The following is a 17,861-nucleotide window of genomic DNA, read 5'->3' on the forward strand; positions in this document are numbered from 1 at the left end:
CCAAGAAATTTGATCATATTACTCCAGTGCTAGCTTCCCTACACTGGCTTCCTGTTAAGGCAAGGGCTGATTTCAAGGTTTTACTGTTAACCTATAAAGCGTTACATGGGCTTGCTCCTACCTATCTTTCCGAGTTGGTCCTGCCGTACATACCAATACGTACGCTACGGTCACAAGACGCAGGCCTCCTAATTGTCCCTAGAATTTCTAAGCAAACAGCGGGAGGCAGGGCTTTCTCCTATAGATCTCCATTTTTATGGAACAGTCTGCCTACCCATGTGAGAGACGCAGACTCGGTCTCAACCTTTAAGTCTTTACTGAAGACTTATCTCTTCAGTAGGTCATATGATTGAGTGTAGTCTGGCCCAGGAGTGTGAAGGTGAACGGAAAGGCTGGAGCAACGAACAGCCCTTGCTGTCTCTGCCAGGCCGGTTCCCCTCTCCACTGGGGTTCTCTGCCTCTAACCCTGTTGCAGGGGCTGAGTCACTGGCTTGCTGGTGCTCTTTCATGCCGTCCCTGGGAGGGGTGCGTCACTTGAGTGGGTTGAGTTACTGACGTGATCTTCCTGTCTGGGTTGGCGCCCCCCCCTTGGTTTGTGCTGTGGTGGAGACCTCTGTGGGCTATACTCGGCCTTGTCTCAGGATTGTAAGTTGGTGGTTGGGGATATCCCTCTAGTGGTGCGGGGGCTGTGCTTTGGCGGAGTGGGTGGGGTTATATCCTTCCTGTTTGGCCCTGTCCGGGGGTTTCATCGGATAGGGCCACAGTGTCTCCGGACCGCTCCTGTCTCAGCCTCCAGTATTTATGCTGCAGTAGTTTATGTGTCGGGGGGCTGGGGTTAGTTGGTTATACCTGGAGTACTTCTCCTGTCTTATCCAGTGTCCTGTGTGAATTTAAGTATGCTCTCTCTAATTCTCTCGTTCTCTCTTTCTCTCTGAGAACCTGAGCCCTAGGACCATACGTCAGGACTACCGGGCATGATGACACCTTGCTGTCCCCAGTCCGCCTGGCCTTGCTGCTATTCCAGTTTCAACTGTTCTGCCTGCGGCTACGAAACCCCTACCTGTCCCAGACCTGCTGTTTTCAACTCTAAATGATCGGCTATGAAAAGCCAACTGAGAGACCTGAGCCCTAGGACCATACGTCGGGACTACCGGCCGTGGTGACTCCTTGCTGTCCCCAGTCCGCCTGGCCTTGCTGCTATTCCAGTTTAAACTGTTCTGCCTGCGGTTATGGAACCCCTACCTGTCCCAGACCTGCTGTTTTAAACTCTAATGATCGGCTATGAAAAGCCAACTGAGATTTATTCCTGATTATTATTTGACCATGCTTGTCACTTATGAACATTTTTGAACATCTTGGCATGGTTCTGTTATAATCTCCACCCGGCACAGCCAGAAGAGGACTGGCCACCCCTCATAGCCTGGTTCCTCTCTAGGTTTCTTCCTAGGTTTTGCCTTTCTAGGGAGTTTTTCCTAGCCACCGTGCTTCTACACCTGCATTACTAGCTGTTTGGGGTTTTAGGCTGGGTTTCTGTACAGCACTTCGAGATATTAGCTGATGTAAGAAGGGCTATATAAAATAAAATTGATAAAATTGATTGAATACACCTGTCAGCAACGGGTGAGGCTGAAATAGCAGAATCCACTAATTTGAAGGGGTTTCCACATACTGCTGTATATATAGGGTATTTCTTACTGTTGCTTCTCTTCTAAACAACGTTATGAGTGACTGTTGTCCAACGTGATGTCAGGAGATCCATTCCTTTTTGTCAACAGGTTAGAAAGTTTCGAAAGCGGACCGTCTTCCATGATTGAACTGGAGGATTGTGAAGAGCGTGAGGACATCTGTAAGTGCAGAGCATTGTACCTTACTGCTTCCTGTTTGCTTACTGCTTCCTGTTTGCTTTGACTTTTTTAATTAGATTGTTTTCATTTAAAGTGTGTTGGGATTTTAAATGCACTTTAAATAAAGTTTGATTTAATTTAACACATTTAAACTACAGTGCCTTCAGAAAGTATTCAAACCCCTTGACTTATTTTGTTGTGCTACAGCCTGAGTTAAAAATGGATCCAAATTAAATCTCCCCCATCTACACACAGTACCCCGTAATGACAAAGGGAAAACATATTTTTAGAAATGGTTGCTAATTTATTGACAATGAAATACTGAAATGTCTAATTCACATAAGTATTCACACCTCTGAGTCAATACTTTGTAGAAGTACCTTTGGCAGCGATTACAGCTGTGAGTCTTTCTGGGTAAGTCTCTAAGAGCATTCCACACCTGGATTGTACAACGTTTGCCCATTATTCTTTTCAAAATTCTTCAAGCTCTGTCAAGTTAGTTGTTGATCATTGCTAGACAGCCATTTTCAGGTCTTGCCATAGATTTAAGTAGATTTAAGTCAAAACTGTAACTAGGCCACTCAGGAACATTCACTGTCTTCTTGGTAAGCAACTCCAGTGTAGATTTGGCCTTGTGTTTTAGGTTATTGTCCTGTTGAAAGGTGAATTCACCTCCCAGTGTCTGGTGGAAAGCAGACTGAACCAGGTTTTCCTCTAGTTAATTACTTTACCAAATTTTTTGCAGTTTTACTTTAGTGCCTTATTGCAAACCGGATGCATGTTTTAGAATATTTGTATTCTGTACAGGCTTCCTTCTTTTCTTTTCACACTGTCATTTAGGTTAGTATTGTGGAGTAACTACAATGTTGTTGATCCATCCTCAGTTTTCTCCTATCACAGCCATTAAATAGTATTAAGATGGTCTGGTCCATTAAATAGTATTAAGATGGTCTGGTCCATTAAATAGTATTAAGATGGTCTGGTCCATTATAGTATTAAGATGGTCTGGTCTGGTCCATTTAAATAATATTAAGATGGTCTGGTCTGGTCCATTAAATAGTATTAAGATGGTCTGGTCTGGTCCATTAAATAGTATTAAGATGGTCTGGTCTGGTCCATTAAATAGTATTAAGATGGTCTGGTCTGGTCCATTAAATAGTATTAAGATGGTCTGGTCTGGTCAATTAAATAGTATTAAGATGGTCTGGTCAATTAAATAGTATTAAGATGGTCTGGTCCATTAAATAGTATTAAGATGGTCTGGTCTGGTCAATTAAATAGTATTAAGATGGTCTGGTCTGGTCAATTAAATAGTATTAAGATGGTCTGGTCAATTAAATAGTATTAAGATGGTCTGGTCTGGTCAATTAAATAGTATTAAGATGGTCTGGTCTGGTCAATTAAATAGTATTAAGATGGTCTGGTTTGGTCAATTAAATAGTATTAAGATGGTCTGGTCTGGTCAATTAAATAGTATTAAGATGGTCTGGTCTGGTCCATTCAACTCTAACTGTTTTAGTCACCATGGCCTCATGGTGAAATCCCTGACCGGTACAGAGATGAGGTAGTCATTCAAAAATCATGTTAACACTATTATTGCACACAGAGTGAGTCCACGCAACTTATGTGACTCGTTAAGCAAATTGTTACTCCTGAACTTATTTAGGCTTGCCATAACAAAGGGGTTGAATACTTATTGACTCAAGACATTTCAGCTTTTCATCTATTTGTAAAAAAATTTTAAACATAATTCCACTTTGACATTATGGGTTATTGTGTGTAGGCCAGTGACAAAAAAAATCTCTATTGAATCCATTTTAAAATCAGGCTGTAACAACTAAATGTGGAAAACGTCAAGGAGTGTGAATACTGTCTGAAGGAGTGTGAATACTGTCTGAAGGAGTGTGAATACTTTCTGAAGGAGTGTGAATACTTTCTGAAGGAGTGTGAATACTTTTTGAAGGAGTGTGAATACTTTCTGAAGGAGTGTGAATACTGTCTGAAGGAGTGTGAATACTGTCTGAAGGAGTGTGAATACTGTCTGAAGGAGTGTGAATACTGTCTGAAGGAGTGTGAATACTGTCTGAAGGAGTGTGAATACTGTCTGAAGGAGTGTGAATACTGTCTGAAGGAGTGTGAATACTGTCTGAAGGAGTGTGAATACTGTCTGAAGGAGTGTGAATACTGTCTGAAGGAGTGTGAATACTGTCTGAAGGAGTGTGAATACTGTCTGAAGGAGTGTGAATACTTTCTGAAGGAGTGTGAATACTTTCTGAAGTACTGTCTGAAGGAGTGTGAATACTTTCTGAAGGAGTGTGAATACTTTCTGAAGGAGTGTGAAAACTGTCTGAAGGAGTGTGAACTGTCTGAAGGAGTGTGAATACTGTCTGAAGGAGTGTGAATACTGTCTGAAGGAGTGTGAATACTGTCTGAAGGAGTGTGAATACTGTCTGAAGGAGTGTGAATACTGTCTGAAGGAGTGTGAATACTGTCTGAAGGAGTGTGAATACTGTCTGAAGGAGTGTGAATACTGTCTGAAGGAGTGTGAATACTATCTGAAGGAGTGTGAATACTTTCTGAAGGAGTGTGAATACTTTCTGAAGGAGTGTGAATACTGTCTGAAGTACTGTCTGAAGGAGTGTGAATACTTTCTGAAGGAGTGTGAATACTTTCTGAAGGAGTGTGAAAACTGTCTGAAGGAGTGTGAAAACTGTCTGAAGGAGTGTGAAAACTGTCTGAAGGAGTGTGAATACTGTCTGAAGGAGTGTGAATACTGTCTGAAGGAGTGTGAATACTGTCTGAAGGAGTGTGAATACTGTCTGAAGGAGTGTGAATACTGTCTGAAGGAGTGTGAATACTGTCTGAAGGAGTGTGAATACTGTCTGAAGGAGTGTGAATACTTTATGAAGGAGTGTGAATACTTTCTGAAGGAGTGTGAATACTGTCTGAAGGAGTGTGAATACTGTCTGAAGGAGTGTGAAAACTGTCTGAAGGAGTGTGAAAACTGTCTGAAGGAGTGTGAAAACTGTCTGAAGGAGTGTGAAAACTGTCTGAAGGAGTGTGAAAACTGTCTGAAGGAGTGTGAAAACTGTCTGAAGGAGTGTGAAAACTGTCTGAAGGAGTGTGAAAACTGTCTGAAGGAGTGTGAATACTGTCTGAAGGAGTGTGAATACTGTCTGAAGGAGTGTGAATACTGTCTGAAGGAGTGTACTAACCCTTTCTGAAGGACTGTAGTTAGAAACATTGGACCGATCTGGTTCCAAGATGAATGTAGAGCCAACCCAGAAACGTTACAATCCTTTATTTATATAATACTATCTTGTTATTCCTCTGACCTCTAAACCTGACCTCTAAACCTGACCTCTAACCCTGACCTCTAACCCTGACCTCTCCATGACAGGGCTCCCGTCATCCAGAGTGGCGCCCCATCTGTCTGTCCATCCGTCTGTCCATCCGTCTGTCCATCCGTCTGTCCCTCCTGGTATCGTGCTGTCAGATCCTGAGGCTGTGACTGTGGCTGTTTGTGCTCCTCCTCTTAGAGCCATCACACTGCAGCTGGAGGACAAGGCCAACCTCGCCGACTGGCTGGCTCTGCTCTGGCCTGCCACCGGGAAACGTACGTACAAACAGACAGAGATGGGGCAATAGGTCAACAATAGTGTAATGTTGTGTTGTGTTGTTGTCGTCAGAGGGAGGCCAGATCAGCCCAGATCATTTCCAGTGGTTCTCGTACCGAGACAGAGCTCTGGGTTACAAGATGGACCTGCTGGCTGAAACCTTCTCTAATGGAAAGATCCTGCTGGGCTCCTACATGAAGAAACCTCTGCTGGTGGACCACAGCGCTACCACTGTGAGTAACCTTTAACCCCTAACCCTCTGCTGGTGGACCACAGCGCTACCACTGTGAGTAACCTTTAACCCCTAACCCTCTGCTGGTGGACCACAGCGCTACCACTGTGAGTAACCTTTAACCCCTAACCCTCTGCTGGTGGACCACAGCGCTACCACTGTGAGTAACCTTTAACCCCTAACCCTCTGCTGGTGGACCACAGCGCTACCACTGTGAGTAACCTTTAACCCCTAACCCTCTGCTGGTGGACCACAGCGCTACCACTGTGAGTAACCTTTAACCCCTAACCCTCTGCTGGTGGACCACAGCGCTACCACTGTGAGTAACCTTTAACCCCTAACCCTCTGCTGGTGGACCACAGCGCTACCACTGTGAGTAACCTTTAACCCCTAACCCTCTGCTGGTGGACCACAGCGCTACCACTGTGAGTAACCCTGACCTCTAACCTTTAGGTGCGCTACATGACCAAAAGTATGTGGACACCTGCTCGTCTAACATCTTATTCCTAAATCATGGGCATTAATATGGAGTTGGTCCCCCCTTTGCTGCTATAACAGCCTCCACTCTTCTGGGAAGGCTTTCCACTAGATGTTGGAACATTGCTGCGGGGACTTGCTTCCATTCAGCCACAAGAGCATTGGTGAGGTCGGGCACTGATGTTGGGCGATTAGGCCTGGCTTGCAGTCGGTGTTCCAATTCATCCCAAAGGTGTTCGATGGGGTTGAGGTCAGGGCTCTGTGCAGGCCAGTCAAGTTCTTCTACACCGATCTCGACAAACCTTTTCTGTATGGACCTCGCTTTGTGCACAGGGGCATTGTGATGCAGAAACAGGAAAGGGCCTTCCCCAAACTGATGCCACAAAGTTGGAAGCACAGAATCGTCTAGAATGTCATTGTATGCTGTAGCGTTAAGATTTCCCTTCACTGGAACTAAGGGGCCTAGCCTGAACCACGAAAAACAGCCCCAGACCATTATTCCTCCTCCACCAAACTTTACAGTTGGCACTGCATTCGGGCAGGTAGCGTTCTCCTGGCGTCCGCCAAACCCAGATTTGTCCGTCGGACAACCAGATGGTGAAATGTGATTCATCACTCCACAGAATGTGTTTCCACTGCTTCAGAGTCCAATGGTGGCGAGCTTTACACCACTCCAGCTGGCGCTTGGCATTGCGAATGGTGACCTTACGCTTGTGTGCGGCTGCTCGGCCATGGAAACCCATTTCATGAAGACTCCCGACGAACAGTTCTTGTTCTGACGTTGCTTCCGGAGGCAGTTTGGAACTCGGTAGTGAGTGTTGCAACCGAGGACAGACCATTTTTACGCGCTATGTGCTTCAGCACTCGTGTTCCCGTTCTGTGAGCTTGTGTGGCCTACCACCTTGCGGCTGAGCCGTTGTTGCTCCTAGACGTTTCCACTTCATAATAACAGCGCTTACAGTTGACCGGGGCAGCTCTAGCAGGGCAGAAATTTGACGAACTGACGTGTTGGAAAGGTGGCATCCTATGACGGTGCCACGTTGAAAGTCGCTGAGCTCTTCAGTAAGGCCATTCTACTGCCAATGGTTGTCTATGGAGATTGTGTGGCTGTGTGCTCGATTTTATACACCTGTCAGCAACAGGTGTGGCTGAAATAGCCGAATCCACTAATTTGAAGGGCTGTCAACATACACTATATATACAAAAGTATCTATCTGTACCCATTTCTGATGAGTGTGTCCACATACTGCTGTATATATAGTGTTTATCATATCAGAATGAGAATATCAGTTCAGAGTGTTGTCAGATACGTCATATCAGAATGAGTGTAGGGCTGGGCAATATATCGAATGAATGTTTTAGAGCGATGTTCCAAATGCCTATCACTCCACAGACACCAAGCCCCTCCTCCTTATCACTCCACAGACACCAAGCCCCTCCTCCTTAACACTCCACAGACACCAAGCCCCTCCTCCTTATCACTCCACAGACACCAAGCCCCTCCTCCTTATCACTCCACAGACACCAAGCCCCTCCTCCTTAACACTCCACAGACACCAAGCCCCTCCTCCTTAACACTCCACAGACACCAAGCCCCTCCTCCTTAACACTCCACAGACACCAAGCCCCTCCTCCTTAATACTCCACAGACACCAAGCCCCTCCTCCTTAAAACTCCACAGACACCAAGCCCCTCCTCCTTAACACTCCACAGACACCAAGCCCCTCCTCTTTAACACTCCACAGACACCAAGCCCCTCCTCCTTAACACTCCACAGACACCAAGCCCCTCCTCCTTAACACTCCACAGACACAAAGCCCCTCCTCCTTAACACTCCACAGACACCAAGCCCCTCCTCCTTAACACTCCACAGACACCAAGCCCCTCCTGCAGAGAACACAACGCCACCAGGAGAGTCTCAGACTGGCTGATATCATCGCCTCAGACCAACACCGCCTCTATGAGGTCTGTACTGTAGTCTAGAAATTATATTTCTATGGTCTGCGCTGGAGTCTGACCTGGGCTGAGGGCATCTCAATTCAGTCTACAGTGGCTTCATCCTCTCCCCTCTCTGTCTCCTTTCCTTTGTCTGCCACCATCTGCTTCTCAAGTCTACTGTGACTTCAAGGAAACACTATTGAGATTCACCTAATAGTCTAGTGTGGCTTCCTCTCTTCCACGTCATCTGACACCTGTCCAGTTCTTTCACATCAGTGCTGATGAAGCGTTATAGCTCAATACAATATCAACACCATCTCACAGCGTTATAGCTCAATACAATACCATCTCACAGCATTATAGCTCAATACAATATCAACACCATCTCACAGCATTATAGCTCAATACAATATCAACACCATCTCACAGCGTTATAGCTCAATACAATACAACACCATCTCACAGCATTATAGCTCAATACAATATCAACACCATCTCACAGCATTATAGCTCAATACAATATCAACACCATCTCACAGCATTATAGCTCAATACAATATCAACACCATCTCACAGCATTATAGCTCAATACAATATCAACACCATCTCACAGCATTATAGCTCAATACAATATCAACACCATCTCACAGCGTTATAGCTCAATACAACACCATCTCACAGCATTATAGCTCAATACAACACCATCTCACAGCATTATAGCTCAATACAACACCATCTCACAGCATTATAGCTCAATACAACACCATCTCACAGCATTATAGCTCAATACAACACCATCTCACAGCATTATAGCTCAATACAACACCATCTCACAGCATTATAGCTCAATACAATATCAACACCATCTCACAGCATTATAGCTCAATACAATATCAACACCATCTCACAGCATTATAGCTCAATACAATATCAACACCATCTCACAGCATTATAGCTCAATACAACACCATCTCACAGCATTATAGCTCAATACAACACCATCTCACAGCATTATAGCTCAATACAACACCATCTCACAGCATTATAGCTCAATACAACACCATCTCACAGCATTATAGCTCAATACAACACCATCTCACAGCATTATAGCTCAATACAACACCATCTCACAGCATTATAGCTCAATACAACACCATCTCACAGCATTATAGCTCAATACAATATCAACACCATCTCACAGCATTATAGCTCAATACAACACCATCTCACAGCATTATAGCTCAATACAACACCATCTCACAGCATTATAGCTCAATACAACACCATCTCACAGCATTATAGCTCAATACAATATCAACACCATCTCACAGCATTATAGCTCAATACAATATCAACACCATCTCACAGCGTTATAGCTCAATACAATATCAACACCATCTCACAGCGTTATAGCTCAATACAATATCAACACCATCTCACAGCATTATAGCTCAATACAATATCAACACCATCTCACAGCATTATAGCTCAATACAACACCATCTCACAGCATTATAGCTCAATACAACACCATCTCACAGCATTATAGCTCAATACAATATCAACACCATCTCACAGCATTATAGCTCAATACAATATCAACACCATCTCACAGCATTATAGCTCAATACAACACCATCTCACAGCATTATAGCTCAATACAATATCAACACCATCTCACAGCATTATAGCTCAATACAATATCAACACCATCTCACAGCATTATAGCTCAATACAACACCATCTCACAGCATTATAGCTCAATACAACACCATCTCACAGCATTATAGCTCAATACAATATCAACACCATCTCACAGCATTATAGCTCAATACAATATCAACACCATCTCACAGCATTATAGCTCAATACAATATCAACACCATCTCACAGCATTATAGCTCAATACAACACCATCTCACAGCATTATAGCTCAATACAACACCATCTCACAGCATTATAGCTCAATACAATATCAACACCATCTCACAGCATTATAGCTCAATACAATATCAACACCATCTCACAGCATTATAGCTCAATACAACACCATCTCACAGCATTATAGCTCAATACAATATCAACACCATCTCACAGCATTATAGCTCAATACAATATCAACACCATCTCACAGCATTATAGCTCAATACAACACCATCTCACAGCATTATAGCTCAATACAACACCATCTCACAGCATTATAGCTCAATACAATATCAACACCATCTCACAGCATTATAGCTCAATACAATATCAACACCATCTCACAGCATTATAGCTCAATACAATATCAACACCATCTCACAGCATTATAGCTCAATACAATATCAACACCATCTCACAGCATTATAGCTCAATACAACACCATCTCACAGCATTATAGCTCAATACAACACCATCTCACAGCATTATAGCTCAATACAACACCATCTCACAGCATTATAGCTCAATACAACACCATCTCACAGCATTATAGCTCAATACAACACCATCTCACAGCATTATAGCTCAATACAATATCAACACCATCTCACAGCATTATAGCTCAATACAACACCATCTCACAGCATTATAGCTCAATACAACACCATCTCACAGCATTATAGCTCAATACAACACCATCTCACAGCATTATAGCTCAATACAATATCAACACCATCTCACAGCATTATAGCTCAATACAATATCAACACCATCTCACAGCGTTATAGCTCAATACAATATCAACACCATCTCACAGCGTTATAGCTCAATACAATATCAACACCATCTCACAGCATTATAGCTCAATACAATATCAACACCATCTCACAGCATTATAGCTCAATACAACACCATCTCACAGCATTATAGCTCAATACAACACCATCTCACAGCATTATAGCTCAATACAATATCAACACCATCTCACAGCATTATAGCTCAATACAACACCATCTCACAGCATTATAGCTCAATACAATATCAACACCATCTCACAGCATTATAGCTCAATACAATATCAACACCATCTCACAGCATTATAGCTCAATACAACACCATCTCACAGCGTTATAGCTCAATACAATATCAACACCATCTCACAGCATTATAGCTCAATACAATATCAACACCATCTCACAGCATTATAGCTCAATACAACACCATCTCACAGCGTTATAGCTCAATACAATATCAACACCATCTCACAGCATTATAGCTCAATACAACACCATCTCACAGCGTTATAGCTCAATACAATATCAACACCATCTCACAGCATTATAGCTCAATACAATATCAACACCATCTCACAGCATTATAGCTCAATACAATACAACACCATCTCACAGCATTATAGCTCAATACAATATCAACACCATCTCACAGCATTATAGCTCAATACAATATCAACACCATCTCACAGCGTTATAGCTCAATACAATATCAACACCATCTCACAGCGTTATAGCTCAATACAATATCAACACCATCTCACAGCATTATAGCTCAATACAATATCAACACCATCTCACAGCATTATAGCTCAATACAACACCATCTCACAGCATTATAGCTCAATACAATATCAACACCATCTCACAGCGTTATAGCTCAATACAATATCAACACCATCTCACAGCGTTATAGCTCAATACAATATCAACACCATCTCACAGCGTTATAGCTCAATACAATATCAACACCATCTCACAGCATTATAGCTCAATACAATATCAACACCATCTCACAGCATTATAGCTCAATACAACACCATCTCACAGCATTATAGCTCAATACAATATCAACACCATCTCACAGCGTTATAGCTCAATACAACACCATCTCACAGCATTATAGCTCAATACAATATCAACACCATCTCACAGCATTATAGCTCAATACAACACCATCTCACAGCGTTATAGCTCAATACAATATCAACACCATCTCACAGCATTATAGCTCAATACAATATCAACACCATCTCACAGCATTATAGCTCAATACAATATCAACACCATCTCACAGCATTATAGCTCAATACAATATCAACACCATCTCACAGCATTATAGCTCAATACAACACCATCTCACAGCATTATAGCTCAATACAACACCATCTCACAGCATCTCTCCCTGTCACTGTATTGCTGTCTCCTCTTCCACTCTTCTACTTTCCCATCCTCTTCTTTTTGCTAACTATGTTCTGTCTCTTCTCTCTCTCTGTCTCAGGTGTTCTCCAAAGATGAGCTGAGGAAGTTCCTTCAGAAGATGAGGGAGTCGTCTCTTCTCTTATTGGATAAGAGTCTGGACCCGCTGGGGTACGAGATCCAACCATAAATACACCCCACCTGGACATTTGTTTTCTTTTCTTTTTTGTGTTCTTTTTATTTTTTTTGCCAAATTTTATGTAATGGAGTGAATGATTTTCTGCATTTTCGTATACAATAAAAGTGACTTGACTGAAATATTGTTTGTCTTTGGGCCGTGCACAGGCTGGATGCAAATCCGTATCTGAATCTAGAAGAGTATAAGGAAGGTTTGAGAGACCTTGTATATGTCTAGAATAAATAGTTTAGGTTATCGCCTTCAACTTTCCAAAGTCTCCACGGGGATGCGCTGTAGGGCACTGACGTGGCTAGTTCTCTTCGCAGAAAAAACGGAAGTAAAGGTCACTTCATCTGACGTCACTACTCCCGTTAAGTTGCAGCCAGGCTCTTTTTTTTCCCCTATATGATCAACATGCGATGGGAAAAGTATGAAAGCGTTGCACAACTGGCAGAGGGTAGACATTTTTACTTGAATTTGTTGGTTTACATTAGCAAGCTAGCTTCATACTATACAGTACTACTGAACCCTATAGGTAGATTTTACAGGACGGTTATCAAGAGGACCATGGCTAACCGACTTTCACACCTTTTCTCGAACAGCCGCCTCGTCATTGGATTATTGGCCAATTTGCTGTCGTCGATATGCATCGTTTTCATCAACAAATGGATCTATGTTCACTATGGCTTCCCAAACATGACTAACGCTGATCCATTTCGTGGTGACATGGCTTGGACTATGGGTATGCCAGAAGATGGACATATTTGCCACCAAAATTATCTGGCTCGCTCTCAGCTTCTGTGGCTTTCACCAATATGTCCTTACAAAACAACACCATTGGCACTTACCAGCTGGCCAAAGCGATGACAACTCCTGTGATCATTGTCATACAGACTGTGTTACAAGAAGACATTCTCCACCAAGATCAAATTGACTTTGGTATGTAGTGGTTACAATGTACCAATGCTGCTGCCTGCTACAATGTAGCTAGCATTCCATACAGAATGGTCAGATTGGCATTTATTGAGATGACTTTTTTTTGTTTAAAAATTAAATACTTTTCTAATTGTACAAACATATACCGAAGTTGAATTATACATTCAAAATGAACATTTAGCAAAGTACATAATCAAGCACACAGGTTTAAGAAAACAAACTTTTACAAACATCACAGAGGTCTTATATACATAAAATTAGACATATGTATGTTTCAAAGGTAGCAGTGAGTTTCCGGTCATGTTTGTTTTTAACCAATCTTAATGATTGCAAAAAAATATCAAGCTGTCTTTCAAAAAATAAATAAGGGGGTAGCCTTCAAAAATCTGTATTTGTGTATGAAGAATTTGGTTAATACAAATACATTTTTGACCATCTTGGAATAAACCAAATTTGACGACCTATGTGAAATTGGCAATAATAATATAATTTGAAAATAATAAATCATAACCACCCAGAAATTGGTAATATGATCACAACTAAATAAATTATGTTCCGTAGTTCCAATGTCATTCCCAAAAAAATGTACAGGGATTACGCTCTACAATGAATAGAGATGATCGATATACTGGAGGCAGCTCTGCAGAGTGGTCACTAGCTGGCAAAGTCAGAAAATCTCTGTGTCCAGTATGAAGGACATTAGAGGTACTTTCACGAGCAGATATCCATAGACTTCTAGTCATTTCGCTAATGCTAGTTAGCGACTTCCTTCAAACTGCATGCATTAGCCATACAAATGGTATCCACGAGTTCATCTGACTCCGGGGAAGTAGATAAAGGGCCTCATTGCCAACATCCCCAAGTATCCCTTTAACCCTAACCACACACTAACCCTAATGCCTAACCCAAACTTTTTTCATGAATTTTTATGATTACAGTTACAGTAACGCTATTTACCTGATGTGTCTGTCTTTTCCCACTACTAGGTGCCCATAACATTAGGTGTGATCCTGAACTCCTACTATGATGTGAAGTTCAACCTCCTGGGGATGATCTTTGCCACACTAGGGGTGTTGGTCACCTCCCTCTATCAGGTGGTAAGTAGTGATGCTTTGAAGTGCACTTGGGACCTGGTGAACCCGGGATTCAACAAACATGGCTGTCTCCCAAATGGCACCCTATTCCCTATGAGCCCTGGTCAAAAGTAGTGCACTAGAAAGGGAATAGGGTGCTAGTTGGAATGCAGACATAGACTAGAACACGTTACTTATTCCTCTTAAAGGGGATTCCTCACCTTTCAGCATGACAATGCCCCTGTGCACAAAGTGAGGTCCATACAGAAATGGTTTGTCGAGATAGAACTTGACTGGCCTGCACAGAGCCCTGACCTCAACCCAATCGAACACCTTTGGGATTAATTGGAACACCGACTGCGAGCCAGGCCTAATCGCCTAACATCAGTGCCCGACCTCACTAATGCTCTTGTGGCTGAATGGAAGCAAATCCCCGCAGCAATGTTTCAACATCTAGTGGAAAGCCTTCCCAGAAGAATGGAGGCTGTTATAGCAGCAAATGGGGGACCAACTCCATGTTAATGCCCATGATTTTGGAATGAGATGCTTGACGAGCAGATATCCACATGCTTTTGGTCATGTAGTGTATCTTGGTAATTACTTAGCTGAGTGTTGGACCACTCTTCGTAGACCAGTTTCATACGCTAATGATACTGTCTGTGTGTGGTGATTCAGTACTGACTCTCAAAGGATCAGAGTGTTTGGTAAGGGGGGGGGGCTGCTGATTTCAGGGGGGAAAAGTGCTGCTTCCTGGCCACCCCACTCCTGTTTCTGTGAGAGCATGGGGTCTACCTTTGTCTGTGTGACATGGCTGGGCGACAGGAGCCAGTCACTCCTTATCAGTGTCACATGGTCCAGAGCTTTGTCATACACCAACCCGCAGATTGTGTCTGTACATGTGCATGTGCAACAACCACTGTTTGTGATATATTATGTATATTATGTAAATGGTGTGTGTGTGTGTGTGTCACCATCTCATACTGAGAGATATGGGGTTGAGAGAAGCAGAGAAGAGCGAAAGGTAGTGAAATGGTTGCCTGACGAGAAAATGTGGGCCATTGTACAAAACAAAGTCATGAGCAATTGGATCGTCTCTAACCAATCAGAGTATACAAGCCAGTGACGTGATTTATGAATCATGTTGGCCCAACCTGTCGGTTTCTTGGACCAATCAGAATGGTCAGAATGTGATCGCTAGAAGACGTCGGAGAGGAAAACAAATCCAGACTCGTGGTAGAGAAGAAACGCAAGTGGGCGTGGCGTTGGGCCAGAGCCATGGTGGGTGGGTAGTCAGGCTAGCGAAATGGCTCTTTGATGGGAAAATGACCCAATCAAAGAGCCAGCATTACCAATGTTCTAGAGTAGAGTAGAAGATCTGTAGATCACAATGCTCCTTCAGCCACCCTACAGAGGCATATGTTCAGAATTCCTCTGGGACTCATGAAACTGTCCTTCAGGCTCATTGTATAAGCTGTTGTCTCTGGCCGCTGGGTTTCAGTGTCAAACTGCTCTAAAAGGCCATGGCAGACTTGAAGGTCATGGTCATAATGAATGATAGAGACATCTAGTGGCCAAAAGGCCTTCTTAGCATGTGCAGCGCCATTGAGGGCTTCCATCATTTTAATGTAGTCAACTGGGTGGGACTTCCAGCTTCATTGGCTGATCCTTCCTGGTGACCCTGTTGGAGTCACGTCCAACCGGGTCATTAGGAGGGATCAGCCAATCGTGAAGAAGAAAATGTCCTACTTCAAAATGGAGATAGCCTCAATGGCACTTGCCATGCTGTCAAAGCCGCTATAATGGCACAGATACAAAGATGGTCACGACACATACATCATATCGACCTCTGCATCTTTGTGGACACAGGGAAGGTATTGCTGTTATCAGGTACAGAAGACACTCGCTGCAGATGTTGGCAAACACAATCATGGAACTTGCCTGATTTGGCATGGGAAAAAAAGAGAATATCTGAAAATTGTCCGAATCAGATCAATTAAAGTAAGTTACTGTAGTATGCCTCGTATGACTCATACACGACCACTGTTGACCTAAACAGGGTAGGTAAACACCTGATTGTGTGAAAGTCTAATGACTTCAATTGTGAGGTTTCATTTGGAGAAGTGTCCCAGTGTTGCTGGAGTTCAATAAATCAGAGAAATAAATGACCAATGTGATAATCTGTCCTGGAAAGGGCAGCTAAAAGATGTATCATCTGGTTAGAGCACAAAGGCCATCTGATACATACTCACAGTCAAAGGCTGTCTCCTTTCAACTCACAGTCATTCCTGTCCATGTTTGGCTGGTTTCACAGAATTCCAACCCTTTTTTATACCCTGAGGTCACAAGATGCACTGAGAAAATTAAAGATGTGATTTTGGAAAATGTTCAAATTTAGGATGGGCGATACTCTATTCACTAAATCTAAATCTCTACAACTGACTTTAGTATAAGGACCGATCAGGAATACATCAGAAGTGGGTCATACTCAAAATGTCACATTTAATGTCAGAACTATTTTTGGACTAATAAGTCAAATAACTGTTCACAACAAATAATGGAATGAGACAGATTCCTAGTTCATTTTTTCAGTATTTAGGCCATACAAATGTAAATAAATGTTTAACAGATTGTGTGGCAAGCAAATACAAATCAAGAAGTGGACCTTCTTGTTAAAATACTATAGTGACCTTAGTTCAACACCTGGCAACCAACTTTAAGAGATGATAGCCTCTTGGGGATGCTAAAAGAGGCATAATTCAGCCATAATCCAAGAGGAAGTTGTGTATCTCTTTACTGGAAGCATCCTCTAATCGTGCACTTTTTCAGTACAATGGGCCTCAGGATCACTTTTTCAGATATTAATTTTATTTTTGATTAAATTGAAGAGGGGAATCCGTTCAACATTTAAGTAAATGTGTATGGCCTTACTTTAAGAACCTATCTAGAATAAGAACGCTTCTGTGAAGGTGAGAAATAGTGACCATAATCCAATTGGACAGAAAATCCCAATCAACAGTTATCAGTCATTTGAGCGGCCAACATGTTGATTGTTTGACTCAGTGGTAGCCTAGGGCATCGCATCTTCTTCTTTGTATACTCTACATATATGAATAATATTTTTCTCCTTTACACTACAATCTATTATTGGAAGATATAAACAGGGGGCGGTTGAGAGGGGGAGGAAAAGTGCTAGTTACACTGAACAAAAATATAAACGCAACATTCAACAATTTCAACGATTTTACTGAGTTACAGTTCATATAAGGAAATCAGTCAATTGAAATAAATTAATTAGGCCCTAATCTATGGATTTCACATGACTGGCAATACAGATATGCATCTGTTAGTCACAGATACCTTTTTTTTTAAAGGTAGGGGTGTGGATCAGAAAACAAGTCAGTATCTGGTGTGACCACCATTTGCCTCATGCAGC

At 42.4% G+C, this 17,861-nt stretch overlaps 1 protein-coding gene and 1 pseudogene across 2 annotated transcripts in view; both read left to right on the forward strand.

The window, feature by feature from the left end:
• Window positions 1-12,539, forward strand: part of LOC311116690 (uncharacterized protein) — a gene marked incomplete at its 5' end in the record, with an annotated part of 85,372 nt that extends 72,833 nt beyond the window's left edge. Inside the window, 4 exons of the mRNA XM_084191737.1 lie at window positions 1,776-1,846; window positions 5,245-5,460; window positions 5,534-5,694; window positions 12,324-12,539. Of these exons, the coding sequence (XP_084047863.1) occupies window positions 1,776-1,846; window positions 5,245-5,460; window positions 5,534-5,694; window positions 12,324-12,431 (556 nt within the window). The 3' untranslated portion in view covers window positions 12,432-12,539. The remainder of the gene's footprint in view (window positions 1-1,775; window positions 1,847-5,244; window positions 5,461-5,533; window positions 5,695-12,323) is intronic.
• Window positions 12,540-12,873: 334 nt separating this feature from the next.
• Window positions 12,874-14,946, forward strand: LOC311116692 (solute carrier family 35 member E3-like; annotated as a pseudogene). Its single transcript has 2 exons — window positions 12,874-13,358; window positions 14,342-14,946. The product of its transcript is annotated as a solute carrier family 35 member E3-like (transcript).
• Window positions 14,947-17,861: the final 2,915 nt, after the last annotated feature.

This window comes from Coregonus lavaretus, assembly GCF_964263955.1.
Source record: "Coregonus lavaretus genome assembly, contig: HAP1_SCAFFOLD_706, whole genome shotgun sequence".
Classification (NCBI taxonomy): domain Eukaryota; kingdom Metazoa; phylum Chordata; class Actinopteri; order Salmoniformes; family Salmonidae; genus Coregonus; species Coregonus lavaretus.